The following is a 14,271-nucleotide window of genomic DNA, read 5'->3' as shown; positions in this document are numbered from 1 at the left end:
TGTCGTAAGTTGGGGTTTCCCCTTGGTTAAGAAGAGACAGACCGAGATCCTCCAAGGTCCCGCACAACTCTACTCCTCGACGGTCCGTGACGGGACTTCCCCACCAGACGCATTTGGCGTTTGCGTCGCCTCCAGCAATCATACTCCGAGCCCCCGTCTCACGCTGCACCCGGCGCAGGTGTGCTAGGTACGAGTCCATCGGCAGGTCGGGCTCAAAGTAGAACGAAACCAGGGTAATCTCCCTACCGCGAACCTGGATCCCTACCACTGTGATGTTGTTCGTGGTGAGTTCCGGGTACTGTTTGACGTAAAAGTCCGCGCCAAAGATTATGATCGCGGCCTTAACAGTCCCATTTCCTTGGTCCACGGGCTGGAAGACCCTGATCCCATTCCTACCCGTCACACAACCCTCCCCGCCGACGTATGGCTCCTGTACCAAAGCAACCCGCGCTCCCAGGTTAGAGGCTTCGATCAGCAGCTCGGAATATGACTGTTTACTGCGCTGGAGGTTCGCTTGGAGGATTTTCTGAGCCACCGCGGCCACCGGCGCACCCTTAGCAATACGCTACGGTCGAGCGGGCGAGGTCATCCCACCTTCTCCTGACGGGACAGTCGCTACTAAAGGCGTTGTGCTCGTGATTATCGAGCTTTGCCCTACGACAGTTCCGGCAGGAGGGTGGGGACCCCAACCGCTCTTCCGAGCACTCCGACCTCAGGTGCGGGCCTCCGCAGTGGCTGCACAGGTCAGCCGGGTCTTTGCAAAACTTCCGCCCGTGACCATAGCCCAGGCATCGCGTGCATTGGACCAAAGGTGATTGGTCCTCCGCTCTCACCCTCTGGAGGTCGATACGAACTGATCCCATGCCAGTTATCCTCCTCCAGAGGGTGGGCGACGCGCTAAGGATGACGTTGGCCACGAGCGGATTTCTCGCCCTTCTTCTATATTTATAATAATAATAATAATAATAATAACTTTATTTGCAAAACACACTGCTCCTAACATACACAATATATGCATATACATATAACATCAGAGGCAGGCATTACAATCAGAGTCTTAGGTCTAATACATTATGTGAGTAATAAAAAAAACAAAAAAAAAAAAATTGAATAAAATAAAAAATAGAGGATAAAAGAAGATAGTAGCGCGGCAACAGTGTGTCTCACAAAAAGGTGGGACCTCAGCTATTCTCAGGACTAAAAGCCCTGACACTGGTTTTCAGGACCACCATTCGTTTTCCCATTTTGGCGGCAATAGTAAAAAGAATAATTAAATAATAATAATGCGAAATTAAATTTAAACAAATATTAATTATTAATAATTATACTAATATATAATAAATACACTAAGGAAAACAATAAATTATAATATGTGACATATTAAAGACAAAATATGACCTACATGACAATACACATATACATGAACACATACACACACACATACAATTATATAATACGATGACACACAATAGTACTGAGCACTTGTGACCAAATCAACGAATGCTACTAAGTTGATAATGAATATATATAATATATCACGTTTGCCATGATCAGACTATAATTTTAAATATTTTGTTGCCCTAGAAGTAAGATTCTTTTATAGACTTTTTTAAAACTTGATTTGGTTGTTAAATTACGTAGCGGTGGTGGCAAGTTATTCCAACACTTAGTTGCAGCATATTTAAAGCTACCGCGAAAAGCGGCTGTACGGTGCATGGGCAAGCTCAGGGCATACTGAGATGACCTTGTGCAGTGCGCGGTGTTAACGTTGCGTCTCCACTCAAGTTTGTCAACCAGATACGTAGGTACGCCATGCTTAATGACTCCAAATAACATTGTGGCTAAGTGTAATCGCCTACGGTTCTCCATTTTCAAAATGGACGCCTGATTCAGGTAAGAAGTGACATGATCTCGCCGCGGTATGTAGAAGCAGTAGCGTGCACAGGCGTTTTTAACCCTTTGTATGGACTTTTTTGTTCTCTCTAGTAGTCGTGGCCCTATAACGACATCTATGTAGTTAAACTTAGAGAGTACTAGTGTCTCACATAGTGCTATGCGCAACTTTTCATCAAGAGAATCCCTGATGCGATATAAAACTTTAAGCCTATAAAAACAAGTTCGTACTATATTAGACACGTGCGATTCGAATCGCATATTCTCGTCCAACAATAGTCCAAGGTTCCGTACTTCACATACATCCTCAATCCTGCTACCGTTTATTTCGAGAGAAGGGGCTTTGCTCTTCACTAACTGCACTTGGTGACGGGTGCCAAGGACTATGTATTTTGTTTTATTTGGGTTCAAAACCAGCGCATTGGATTTCGACCAGTCAAAAATGCGTTCTAGGTCACCGTTAATTAATTCCAATGATTTTTCCAACTCATGTGGCTTGAACGATAGGTAGATTTGTATATCGTCAGCATATATGTGATACCTACAGTTTCGTATAGATTTAATTACGTCTCCCGAATATATGCTGAACAATATGGGTCCAAGTATAGATCCCTGAGGAACTCCTCTAACAAGGGGGCTGCGCTGCGACCAAATCACATTCTCCCTCTCATTTCTAATTTCTACGATTTGATGTCTATCTTGTAAATAGCTTGCGAACCATGAGACAACGGCCTCCTCCAGTCCATAAAATCGTAGTTTTGCTAGAAGCAAGCCTATATTAATGGCATCAAAGGCGCGAGAAAAATCGAGTAATACCATTATGGTTACCTTTCCATCATCTTGGGCGTGAATTACATCATCTAGCACACTCACAAGAGCCGTAGCGGTACTGTGGTGCCTCCTGAATCCCGATTGCAGTTTGGGCAATATGTCGTTACGCTCTAGATAGTCCACTAATTGTCTACAGATAACCTTTTCTAGTATCTTAGAGGTACATGGTAAGATACTTATAGGCCTTAAATCTTTAAACTCTAAAGGGCTAGAAATTTTTGGTATAGGACGCACCACAGCATCACGCCACATACTCGGAAAGATGGAGGACGATATACTCTTGTTTATAAGTGTTACTAGTGTACCCGATATATAATCGAACGATAGAGTCAACATATCTAGCGAGATGTCATCAATACCAATTGCATTAGATCTTAGTTCTCGTATAGCTTGAGTTACATCTCTTACGGTCACAAATTGAAATTTAAATGTAGATGAACCAAATTTGTTTTTATTGAAATAGTCTAAAAGTGAGTCTGCTACGGAATTATCCCCCGGTACATTGAGAAAATGCCTATTCATCCTATCCGGATCACACAAACTAGTGGGCAGTGTATCATTGGTTCGTTTGAAATTAACGTTTTCTTTAATGTGTTTCCACATAGTTCTAGGGTTTCGTACATTTGAGCTGACATATGTTTTAAAATATGTGTCTTTTTCAATTTGGATGGCACGACCAACAATCGACTTAAGTTCATTGTAGTACGCCACCTTGGCGGGATGCTTAGTTGAGCGGGCTTTGCGATAGGCTTCATCACGACGTTTTATCATTAGACGAATATTATGTGTGATCCATGGGTAACTTTTATGTTTTATAAAGACTAGTTTTTTCGGTGCGAGGTAATCAAAAACTTCTAATAAATTATATGTAAGGTTATTTGCTATTTCATTGACATTCCCCATACTCAAAGCGTTCCAATCAATAGATGACATTAGAGCATTGAACTGAACTGGATCTATATCTTTGATAGGTCTAAAATATATAGATTTAGGTCGACTTTTAAGTTTCGGAATATTTAGCTCACATGCAACCAGCGCATGATCGCTTAGTGAGGGTGTGTGATCAACCCAGACTCGGACCACATTTGCGTCGGTGCAAATGAGATCGAGCAAGGTGTCACCGGTTGAAGTAAAATGTGTTGGCTCAGCAACATACTGACGAAGGCCAAAGTTAGATAAAAAATCTCCAAGCACTAAAAAACTGTTATCTACAGAGTTGAGACAATTTATATTGAAATCACCCAATAGGATGACATGGTCGTACCATGAGAGCGAGCTGATTGTATCACTCAACGCATTTATGAATACCTGAACGCTGAGCCAGGGCGGCCGGTATGCAGTACCGATCGCCATCTTTTTAGAGTGGACAGTTATACCCAACCACATTTGCTCCACAGAGTCTGCATGCAATAGGGTGCTTCAGTACACGTACAGATATTTCACGCTTTATATAAAATCCCACTCCTCCACCACGGGCACGCAGCCCTGGAGGACGAGGTACGTGACGAAGGTGATAACCCGATAAAATTGGAGCGGTTTCCTCCTCTCCCTGCTTGAGCCACGTCTCGTTCACTGCGAGAATATCTATGTCATGCTTCATCAGCGTAACAACAAACTCCTCATGCCCAGTTCTCAATGATCGAGGATTAATTAAACCAATCCTAATCTTTCTTGGTGCCATCATAATATACAACTTATAAATTTTAAATGATAATTAACTACACAAAAGATATATATATGAGATAGATATAAAATGATATAAATGAATAAGATAGATGAAATTATATAATGACATAGAAGATATATAATAATAAGATGTGATTTAGTGTATGTTTGATAAATTGAAATGATAATAAAATTATACTGAACTAAAATATCTGTGTCAGATCGTAGGCCCGTTTTGAGAGTCACACTGTCACCACATCCACTACCACCAGTGGTGCAAAACATATATAATGTACATAAATACTTAACAGCTATTAATTTTATAGATTCAAAAAAAATACTAAGACTACAATAACAAAAACAAATAATTAACATTCGAATTGATAAGACACAAGACAAACAGTTTATATACAAAAAACCTTATCTATATCACTCATTGACCTAATTCTATATTTATGGTTATGTGAGCTGGCGTCACGACGTGCGAATATGCGACCATCACGCGTCCATACATACCGCCAACCCACCTCCTTGGCCTTCGCACGAACGGCGTAGAAGAGCTGTCGGTTTACGCGTGTAAGTCGCTCGTTCACATAAAATCGACGTGGTTGAGCGTCAATGTCGAATCCAGCAGTGTCCGCACCGCGCCGCACCCGCGCCGCACGGAGCAACTCGTCACGGAGGCCGCGCCTCGCCAGCCGAACACATATGGCGCGAGCCGGCGGTCGCTCCGACGAAGACTGCGCACGCGCACGCACGGGCCCCGCACGCTGCACACTCACGACTTCTCGTTCGTCAATATTTACGCCTAGCTTGTTGGATATAAGCGCAACTATACTCGACGTCGTTCAGTAGGAGCTCTTGATCCCTGTCATTGAGGTCTGACCTTAGCTGCGATAACGTTTCATCGATAGACTCGATCGGCTTCTCACTTTTTTTCAGCTTAGTCAGCCGCTCCTCGAAGGAATCCATACGAGTATTAAAATCTACTAACGTTGTTCTTATTATGCCGAGTTCCTGCCTAAACGATGACATTTCTCTTGTACACGCCGACAGCTCAGTGCGGAGCAACTCAATAGCCTTCATCATGGCCTCGACGCTTCCCAAGCTATCGGCATCCACAGAAGCATCCGTGCCTGCTTCACCGGACTTACAGCTCTTGCACATCCATTTTGGTAAAGATGCGTTAGGACTTGTATTTACTAAGCATCCACGATGAAAAACGAGTGAACATTTTCTACACTTAGTGCCATCTATTGCCGAGGTGAACTTTCCGCAGCTGCCGCACTTGCTAGCCATATTTGTTATTCGATAAGACAATAGCTGCGCTAGCTGTAGTTCAGATAAAAACCAACTAGATGGCTCCGTCTAGGCTTTTTATGTTAATAATTGTTAATAATATTATTTTGCACTATTTTCTTCACTTTTCCCTTTGCACAAAATAGTTTTAAAAAAAAACAACTAATTTATACTCACAATAAACGTAATTAAAGATAGGTATTTAAAACCAAATTATTATCAAGTTCACTAAAGTGTCACTTCACAACACAACAGCTGATTGTCAATGGCAAGTTCGTATTTTATCAAATATTGTGATTTTCACAGCAATAATTTCCTTACAAACACTTGTGCCCGCGTACTGAACTATAAACTTTGTATTTATGTACTAATATTTAGCAAACATCAACGTTTTTTATTTTATTCGCACACTAAACCGAGAACCAGTATAACCCGAACTACCGCCAAAATGCGAAAAAAATTTGAAATTTGACCTGGAAACGGTCGTCCTCGCTGCCGAGGCCGCTAAACAGGTCCCGGTTCTGGTTCCACAGAGCCTTAACGATGTCCTCATCAGTGTTCGCGGTCAAGACACCTCTAAGGACCAGAAGCGGGTCCCGGTTTTTAACTTCCTCGACGACGAGGCCCGTCCCCTCCTTGGTCAGCCTGCTCTTTGCCTTGTCCCGCTCTTCAGTGGACCCGAAGCCCATGACGATGCGTCTGTCTCTAGCTTTCCGGACCTTCTCCACTTGCACCCATCCCTCTTTTGCATCGATGGTCTTTCTGACCCTGCCCAGGACCTCTTCACTCGTTTCTTTTTCGTCCTGAGACGAAATGACCACTGAGTGGAGAGCCGCAGATCTTGGAGGGTGTTGCGGCCTCGCAGCGGCCACACTGGCATAGCTTCTCAGGCCGGCGGCTTCAACGGCTTCGCCGTAGCGTGTCAGCTGTTCCTGCACAGCCACGAGCCTCTTATTAGTGTCCAGGAGGATCCGTGATTGCTCTTCAAGCCTTTCGCTCAGTCCAGAGTCAGGAGACACCGCGAGCGCGACGGCGGTGTTTGTGTTCACCGATGCCGCGCCCTCGGGGCCCCCATCCCCCTTTCGAGCCCTCTCGGCCTCTAGCGCAAATTCCGCCTCCTCCACCAGCTCTTTCAGCCCTTTCAGGCTAGCCTCCACTGCCTCTCTTATTTCAGTCCTTAGGTTCTTGGACTGGGCCAATTGTTTCTTTCCTTCAGAAACAAGCTCTTTCGCCCTTTGCACCCTGTTCGTAGTCGCTATCTTCCCTGGCGACTTGATATATGTCGCCCCCCGTTCCTTAAAGCCGTCCGAAGCTTTTTCTCTCATCAGTTTTCCAGTCATGGAGGTGGAAGGGGCGGCTCGCGTCACTGTGAAAGCTTGTTCATGTGTCGTCCCCTCAAACCTCTCCAAACTCGTCCACTTTGTTTACAAAAAAAAAAAACTTGTTTCTAAAATCAAAAAATATTTTATTCAACTCAAGAGATTATTGACTCGTCATTTTACGAATAAAAATTATGGTCTAAGATCTGAACCTAAATCGACCTTCACCGAGCTGATAACAGAATGAAACATACCTAACACTTTTTAACATTATGTTTCAAATTAGGTATACCTGGCACTTACATAAAAAACAGTATAATATACTAACAGCTACCTATATTACTCCTTGAAGCTTAAGTTGATAGATAATTATGTACCTAGCTATTTACAGCACTGACAGAACTTTGTTTTTGCCCGTATGACGTCATACCATGGCGGGTCGTGTTTTAGGTCACGTGATATACGTATTAAAATATACGACTTCTAATTTCAATATAATAAAACAATAATCTGCTTTTATGATTCCAAATTAGAATATTTATGTGTATTTCTACATAAATTTTAATTTTTATCATATTTTGTAATTTATTTTTTATACTGAAAGTACCCTATTAAGTATTTTAGATAATATATTAAAAATGGGTTGCCTAAAAAAATCCTGGAGTGACAATTTTTATTTATGATGTCAACTGTTAGAATATGATTTAGTAATTAAACAATAATTTAGCTATTCATAATTAAATCTCTTTATAAAATAATGCTAGGTAGCCTAAAACTATTTAACAATCTGAATCAAATCAATAGAAGTATTTTTGCGCTTTTGGTTGTCGTTTTCTAGATGAATTGTTTTGTGTGAAATTATTTTGGTATACCAAGCCCTGTCCTAACAACGAGCTAAGAAATAAAAATATTCAATATGGTATGAAGCTATACCTAGGCATATAAACATTTCGGCAATTTATTTTTATTTATAGTGAAGATATAGGTACATATAAAGCAATGACGCAAAAGAAACAGATCTTTATCTCTTCACTCTATATCACTTCTATCTTGGACTACTATATTTAGTTTTAATAACTAGCTGCTTCGACACTACGTTCTGTCAAAAGTTAATAGCAAAAATTTTTTTTTTTTTGTTTAAAATTTTCCGTAAACCTTAAGGAACATACAAAAAAATAAATTAGCCGAATTGGTCGAGCCATTCTCGAGTTATGCGCTTAGCAACATTCATTTTTATTTATATAAGATGTGCAATAAAGTATTAATAAAATGAGTAAAAAAATGAAAAAAAAAAATTAATGTTTCTTTACAGAAGGTGAACACGTGTCTATGAAATGCGGGCTATGGTGCCTCTTCGGAATGCTAGTGTTCATAGTGGTGGAGAAACTCTTCGCTGGCTCTGATGAAGACGAGAAAGAAGTTCCTCAAACAAACGGCTCTATCAATTCCATAGAAATAGAAGAGATCGAGAAGCTTCTAGAAAAACAAAGAAAGAACAGCGGGAAGGCAGCCGGGCAGGGTATTTGTGGAGGCAACGGTACCGTGTCGGCGACAGAGCTCTACAACTCTTGCGTATTCAACAATAATAGTAAAGGTTAGTTTCTTAATCTATTTTACTTTGTACTAGCTTTTGATAGAGATTTTGTATACATAAAAATTAGAATTACAATTTCAATAGAATTGTTTCACTGCAGCCTATCCCAGTCCACTGCTGGACATAGGCCAATTGTATGAAATTCTTGTGATTAAATTAGTTTATCTCTACTTAAATTTTAATTTTGTTTCGTGCAACTCGGCGATAGCGTCATAAAGGGCGTTAAAGCTGTATTTTATGGACGGTCCCCTAATAAATAACTAAATTCAACAACTTTAATTTTGAAGTAAATAAAGTTAGAAGAGGACACAAAAAGGTACTACAATAGCTAATAAACTTGTCTAATAAAACAAATGTTTGTCAGGCGAGGGCTGTTGCAGTACAATAGTGACGACAACGAACGGAGCGGTCCGGTGTAAAGGTAACAGATGGATGGGCCGCTGTCTGCTAAGGGAGGCGAAAGAGAAGGCCTTGAAGGCTTCCAAGGAGAAGAGCGAGAAGAAAGATGTGAGTTTTTAATGTTTACTATTATTATTTTGTATTATAAAAGAGATAGGAACGAAATTAATTTACAAAGACGTATCATTATATTTGCTCACTACAGATAACTCAAAAAGTACTCGGTCAGATCTCGATAATTGAACGGACCACATGATAAGCACCAGATTATTGATAAAAAAAGAGTCCTCAGAATCGGTCCACCCAGTAAAAAATTATGAGGTAACACCACAGACTACAGTAAAACACGTGTATAAAAATTACAGTCGAATTAACACGTTAAACGCCGCCTAGTTGTTTTAGTTTTTCTTTATGGCCATGTGGGACACCATCTAGTCGACACACAATTTTTCCGTTGGTGCCGGGGGGATACCACATGACCCCGAGCCAGATTCAACTTAATAAATATGTCTTAGAAAAATATGTCATAGTGTAAAGAAAAATAAGTAAGATCTTTAAGAATGGGTATGGTAGTGCAATAAATCTTATCATAAAATTTTTGTAAATAAGGACTTTTAAACTGACCTCATGGACTAAACAAGTGAGGTCCAACTGGTGTCTCCCATGGCGTTCAACGTGTTAACAAAGTCCTCCTTGTTTTGAAGGCGGTTAAAATGACCTATTTATTTAAGTATCCCAAGACTTATTCATGTCATTACAATTATTGAAATATATTCCAACATAGGTCTATTGACCCCTGTCTAGTATTTGTAAATCTGTGAAAAAGTAAACAAAACGATAGTGGACGGTAAAAAGAACTTATCCCTGAAGATAAACAATATTTTTATTTGTAATACATATCATACAAAGTTGTTAACAAAGAAATAAAAAAAATAAAAAAAATTAAATCGTTTAAAAATTAAATAGACCTTGTTCTAGCAAATTGTTAAATTTATAATTAAATTTCAAGTGTATATATAATTTATGAAAAGTATTAATATTACTATACCGTTACTTCCAGGTGGCAGGCTACCTCAACCTGATGGCCAACTCAATTGACAACTTTACTCACGGGCTGGCTGTGGGGGGGTCTTTCTTAGTGGGCTTCCGAGTGGGGTTGCTCACTACCTTCGCTATACTAGGTATTTGTTATATATATAATTTTTCTTTTTTTTTTTATCTTCTGCTTCATGGCTTCATGGTTATATATATATAATAATAAAGATTTTTTTTCCATCAAAATCATGTTGATACAATGAAAGTTAATATAATAAGTTAAATAGTAAAAATAATAAGTTATTAATGATATAGCTATACCACAAAATCTATATTATTTACATTAAAATACAGGTTTTTTTAACATTTTTGAATATCATATCAAAAATCGACGGCTCCAGCGGGATTCGAACCCGCGTCTCCGACTGACCGTGTCGGCGCTCTACCCAATTAAGCTATGGAACGATGTACCCGCTAGATCAAAGTTTTGATACGATGATTTTATATTTGGTCTGCAGTAACTGCAGAGTTTCTCTCCCAATTCTTCTGTGCATAATCTTCATTCCGAATTGATTGTAACTCAACTTTAAACAATAATTAAAATTTTAATTTGTAAAATGTTGTTTCGAATCCTATTTGACTAATATTATTTTTTATTTTAATTTTACACTTTTAAAAAATCCTATAAAACATTCGCAATTTTAAAGTTTATTAATTAAGAAATGACACAAGGCCATAATATAAAAAACGTGGGAGTGAAATCGTCTAAATATCACCGTAATCGTATAATTATTGAATGTTATGTACGCTAGCTATTGATAAATATATTAAGGACCTTACTTGTATGTGTTTATATCGATATAAAAATATGTATATTGTTCTTATGCTTAAATAAATCATTCAGTAACAAGTAAATTCATGTGTCATCCCCGACACGCGACTGGAAGAAAAAGGTTTCTATATTCTTGGAGGGTATTCTGTAATCGATATTGAAACTATACAAATATATGAAAACTGCTATTTTTCCGTCTATTTTTGCTCGCGTCTTAGACTTGTCAAGTCAAACTAAATACTTTCTATCCGTGACTTTCTTAAATATGGAAGATTGTGTCTTTGTTGAATATACGTAAGAGTTTATCAACACTTAGAAAGTTCATAAACATATACTCATTTGTATTTTTGTTTTCCAGTTCACGAGATACCTCACGAAGTTGGAGATTTCGCTATTTTACTAAAAAGTGGCTTCTCTCGATGGGAAGCTGCTAAAGCACAATTTGTAAGTAAACTAGCGATACATTGAAATTATAACTTATCAGATTTATTTTTCTCTTTTTATAACTGGTAATCTTACTGACACAGAAAAAGATAAATAAAAAATATTTTCGTACCACTCGCTCAAAAAAGTGACATTCTATGCCACAAAAAGCGAACATAACAATAGTCATTTTTAATCTATTTAAAACAGGGAAAGAAAATTGTACTGAATTTCATTCATCCTCTAGGGGGAGAGTGTCATTTAAATTTGGAATACTTGCCGAAATTTATACTGAACTAAGAGAAATACTCAAATCAACTCATCAACAATAAATGTACCAAACAAAAATGTAACTCTCTATTAATAATTGAACCAATGTTTCGAATGTTAACTTTTACTTTTAATTGTCATTATTTTTAATAAATGCTTATATTATTATTGTGTTAATTTTTTCGCAAATGGTACGAATTCGAGTATTTTCCTCGGTGATAAACCTGTCTTAGTCTTGGGTGAACTTAAATGCCTCACTACGTTCGGAAGTAAACCTCGAGTCCTTCGTTACGCTCGCGATTTAAATCGTCACCCGCGACAGAAGACACTGCTTTATCCCCTTGGTTAATAATCTACCAATACATAGTAGGTTTGACTAAACATTTACCATTATTTCAATAACTATAAAATTTTATAATTATTAAATTTTATTTTATTAAAAAAAAAAGGTCTTCGCAGCTCAATAACACCGCTTGTAAGCAGTATTATTTAGCTGTGACTTTCTGTAATATCGAAATATTTCCCCAGTCGGGCTGCTCCTGATTTTGTGTGGGATATTTTCTGCTGTGCTGTGTTCAGTTAAATTTTTCAATTATTTTTATATGATTTAAGGCCACTGCATCTGCGGGTCTGATTGGAGCCATGACAGCAGTTATATTCAGCGGAGCAAGGAATGCTATTGGTATTTATGTTATTTTAATTATTCTGAAATATTTTAACCTTTGCAATATCAAAATTTGTCTTAGTTGGCTTAAAGTGTATTTTGGAAAAAAAAATAATAAAATTACTTTTCTTTAATTTTTTGGATACTTTTTTGTAGCAAACAGATACACGGTCGACCTGATGTTAAACGGTTACCATAACCTATGGACATTCATCATTATCATCACATCAGTCTTTCGCAGTCCACTACTGGACATAGGCCTTTTATTGCCCATAGTCACCACACTGGGCAGGCGGGTTGGTGACCGCAGTACTGGTTTTGTCGCGCCGAAGACGCTGCTGCCCGTCTTCGGCCTGTGTATTTCAAAGCCAGCAGTTGGATAGTTATCCTACCATCGGTCGCCTTTTTAAGTTCCAAGGTAGTAGTGGAACTGTATTATCCCTTAGTCGCCTCTTACGACACCCACGGGAAGAGAGGGGGTGGCTATATTCTTTAATGTCGTAGCCACACAGCATACCTATGGGCATTACAATCGCGTTAATGACTCTACGCTCTGTAGTGTAAGCTTTGGTTGTTTTACTCGTCACAGGAACATATTACTACTTCAGAGCAGTGTTATTTGTCTGTGATCTTCTGTAAGGTTTTTATAGCAAACTATTTCTTGCTGTGCTAACAGATGAAAAAATTGTTAAAAAATAATAATTATTATTTTTCAGAGGCTAAAACCTCATGGATAGTACCGTTCACCGCGGGGGGTTTCCTACACATCGCCCTAGTGACAGTTCTACCGGATTTACTTCGAGAAAATGATAAAATCGAATCGTTGAAACACCTCGCGGCTCTCATCTCTGGAATACTCGTAATGGCTTTCATGACGCAATACTTTTAATAGAAAATTTTATTAAGTGAGAAATTACCAACATACATTACCTGGGAACTAAGCGTCGCTTGTATATTGACACCTGGATATCTAAAGTTTTTCTGAAGATTCTGTATTCCAAATATGTATGGAGTGGTAAAAAGTAGTTAGAAGTAGTCGAGAAGGAAACGCTGTGAAATTTTAAATTATGGATTTTGAAAGAAAGATTTTAAAGTGCTGGAAACTTGCTCAGTTGTTTTTCTTTTTTTCTGTAAAGAGACGTTATATTAAATAAATCAATTAAAAAAAAGTTAAAGAAATGTCTACTGGACAATTTCATGTTCTTTTTGAGCCATATATTTAACATCACATTGTGATAATACAAAAATAAATTTAGAGTATGCATATTTTTCATTTTCTTACTTAAAAATTCAAATATTGGCATTAGAGTGTTAGAAGCAAGGGGCTGTCCATAACATATGTTCAAAATAAGAAGACTGTTAAGCGTGACGTGATATGACAAAAGGAAGATTTTTTTTATTAAATTAATAAATTAAAAAAATCTAAGTAATTTGTATGCTATTTTTATCACAAAATCATTGGGGGAAGGAGCTTTTGGCTTTCCTTGAGGTTTTTAAGGACGATATTTGTTTAACCCCCTCTGGGTAAAACGTAATTCCACGTAATATATTTTATGGACTGGGCCTTGTATTAAGAATTTACGTACACACATCTTATTTTCAACATTTTCATAACTATATAGTCATTGTATAAAAATGTTAAAGAAAAATTGGTAATTATTTTCGATGAATACATTTTTTTGTTTATTTACATTAACGTTTTTTAGCCATATTTTTAACATAATAGTCCCGTTTATTATGTTGTTTATTTTTTAAAGGCAGTTACTTTATTAATAAGTTTAATTTTAACTCATATCCCCTATATTGTACATAAAGTGTAAATATAATGTAGGAATCAGTCTTAGTTGATAGTACAAACTCCACTACTATGTGATAGTACCCGTTTTTAGGTTATATTATCATTGCTTTAATATTATTTTTTTCTTTACTTGCTTTAAATTATTCAAAATCACATTATTGAAATCTCAATAATGTTGAATTGTAAACATAACGATGAAAATCAAAATGTAAAAAAAATTGTATCAGGTTAATTCTTGAAAGTTTTCTG

At 37.9% G+C, this 14,271-nt stretch overlaps 1 protein-coding gene across 1 annotated transcript in view; it reads left to right on the top strand.

Annotated features, from left to right (window-relative positions):
- LOC123665252 (zinc transporter ZIP13 homolog) overlaps positions 1-13,490 on the top strand; it is a 39,633-nt gene extending 26,143 nt beyond the window's left edge. Inside the window, exons 3-8 of the mRNA XM_045599581.1 lie at positions 8,320-8,601; positions 8,966-9,108; positions 10,061-10,181; positions 11,226-11,311; positions 12,173-12,242; positions 12,941-13,490. Coding sequence (XP_045455537.1) covers positions 8,320-8,601; positions 8,966-9,108; positions 10,061-10,181; positions 11,226-11,311; positions 12,173-12,242; positions 12,941-13,113 — 875 coding nt within the window. The 3' untranslated portion in view covers positions 13,114-13,490. The remainder of the gene's footprint in view (positions 1-8,319; positions 8,602-8,965; positions 9,109-10,060; positions 10,182-11,225; positions 11,312-12,172; positions 12,243-12,940) is intronic.
- Positions 13,491-14,271: the final 781 nt, after the last annotated feature.

This window comes from Melitaea cinxia, chromosome 23, assembly GCF_905220565.1.
Source record: "Melitaea cinxia chromosome 23, ilMelCinx1.1, whole genome shotgun sequence".
NCBI lineage: Eukaryota > Metazoa > Arthropoda > Insecta > Lepidoptera > Nymphalidae > Melitaea > Melitaea cinxia.
Note: the sequence above shows the minus strand (reverse complement) of the source record. Positions and strands in the feature narration are given on the sequence as shown.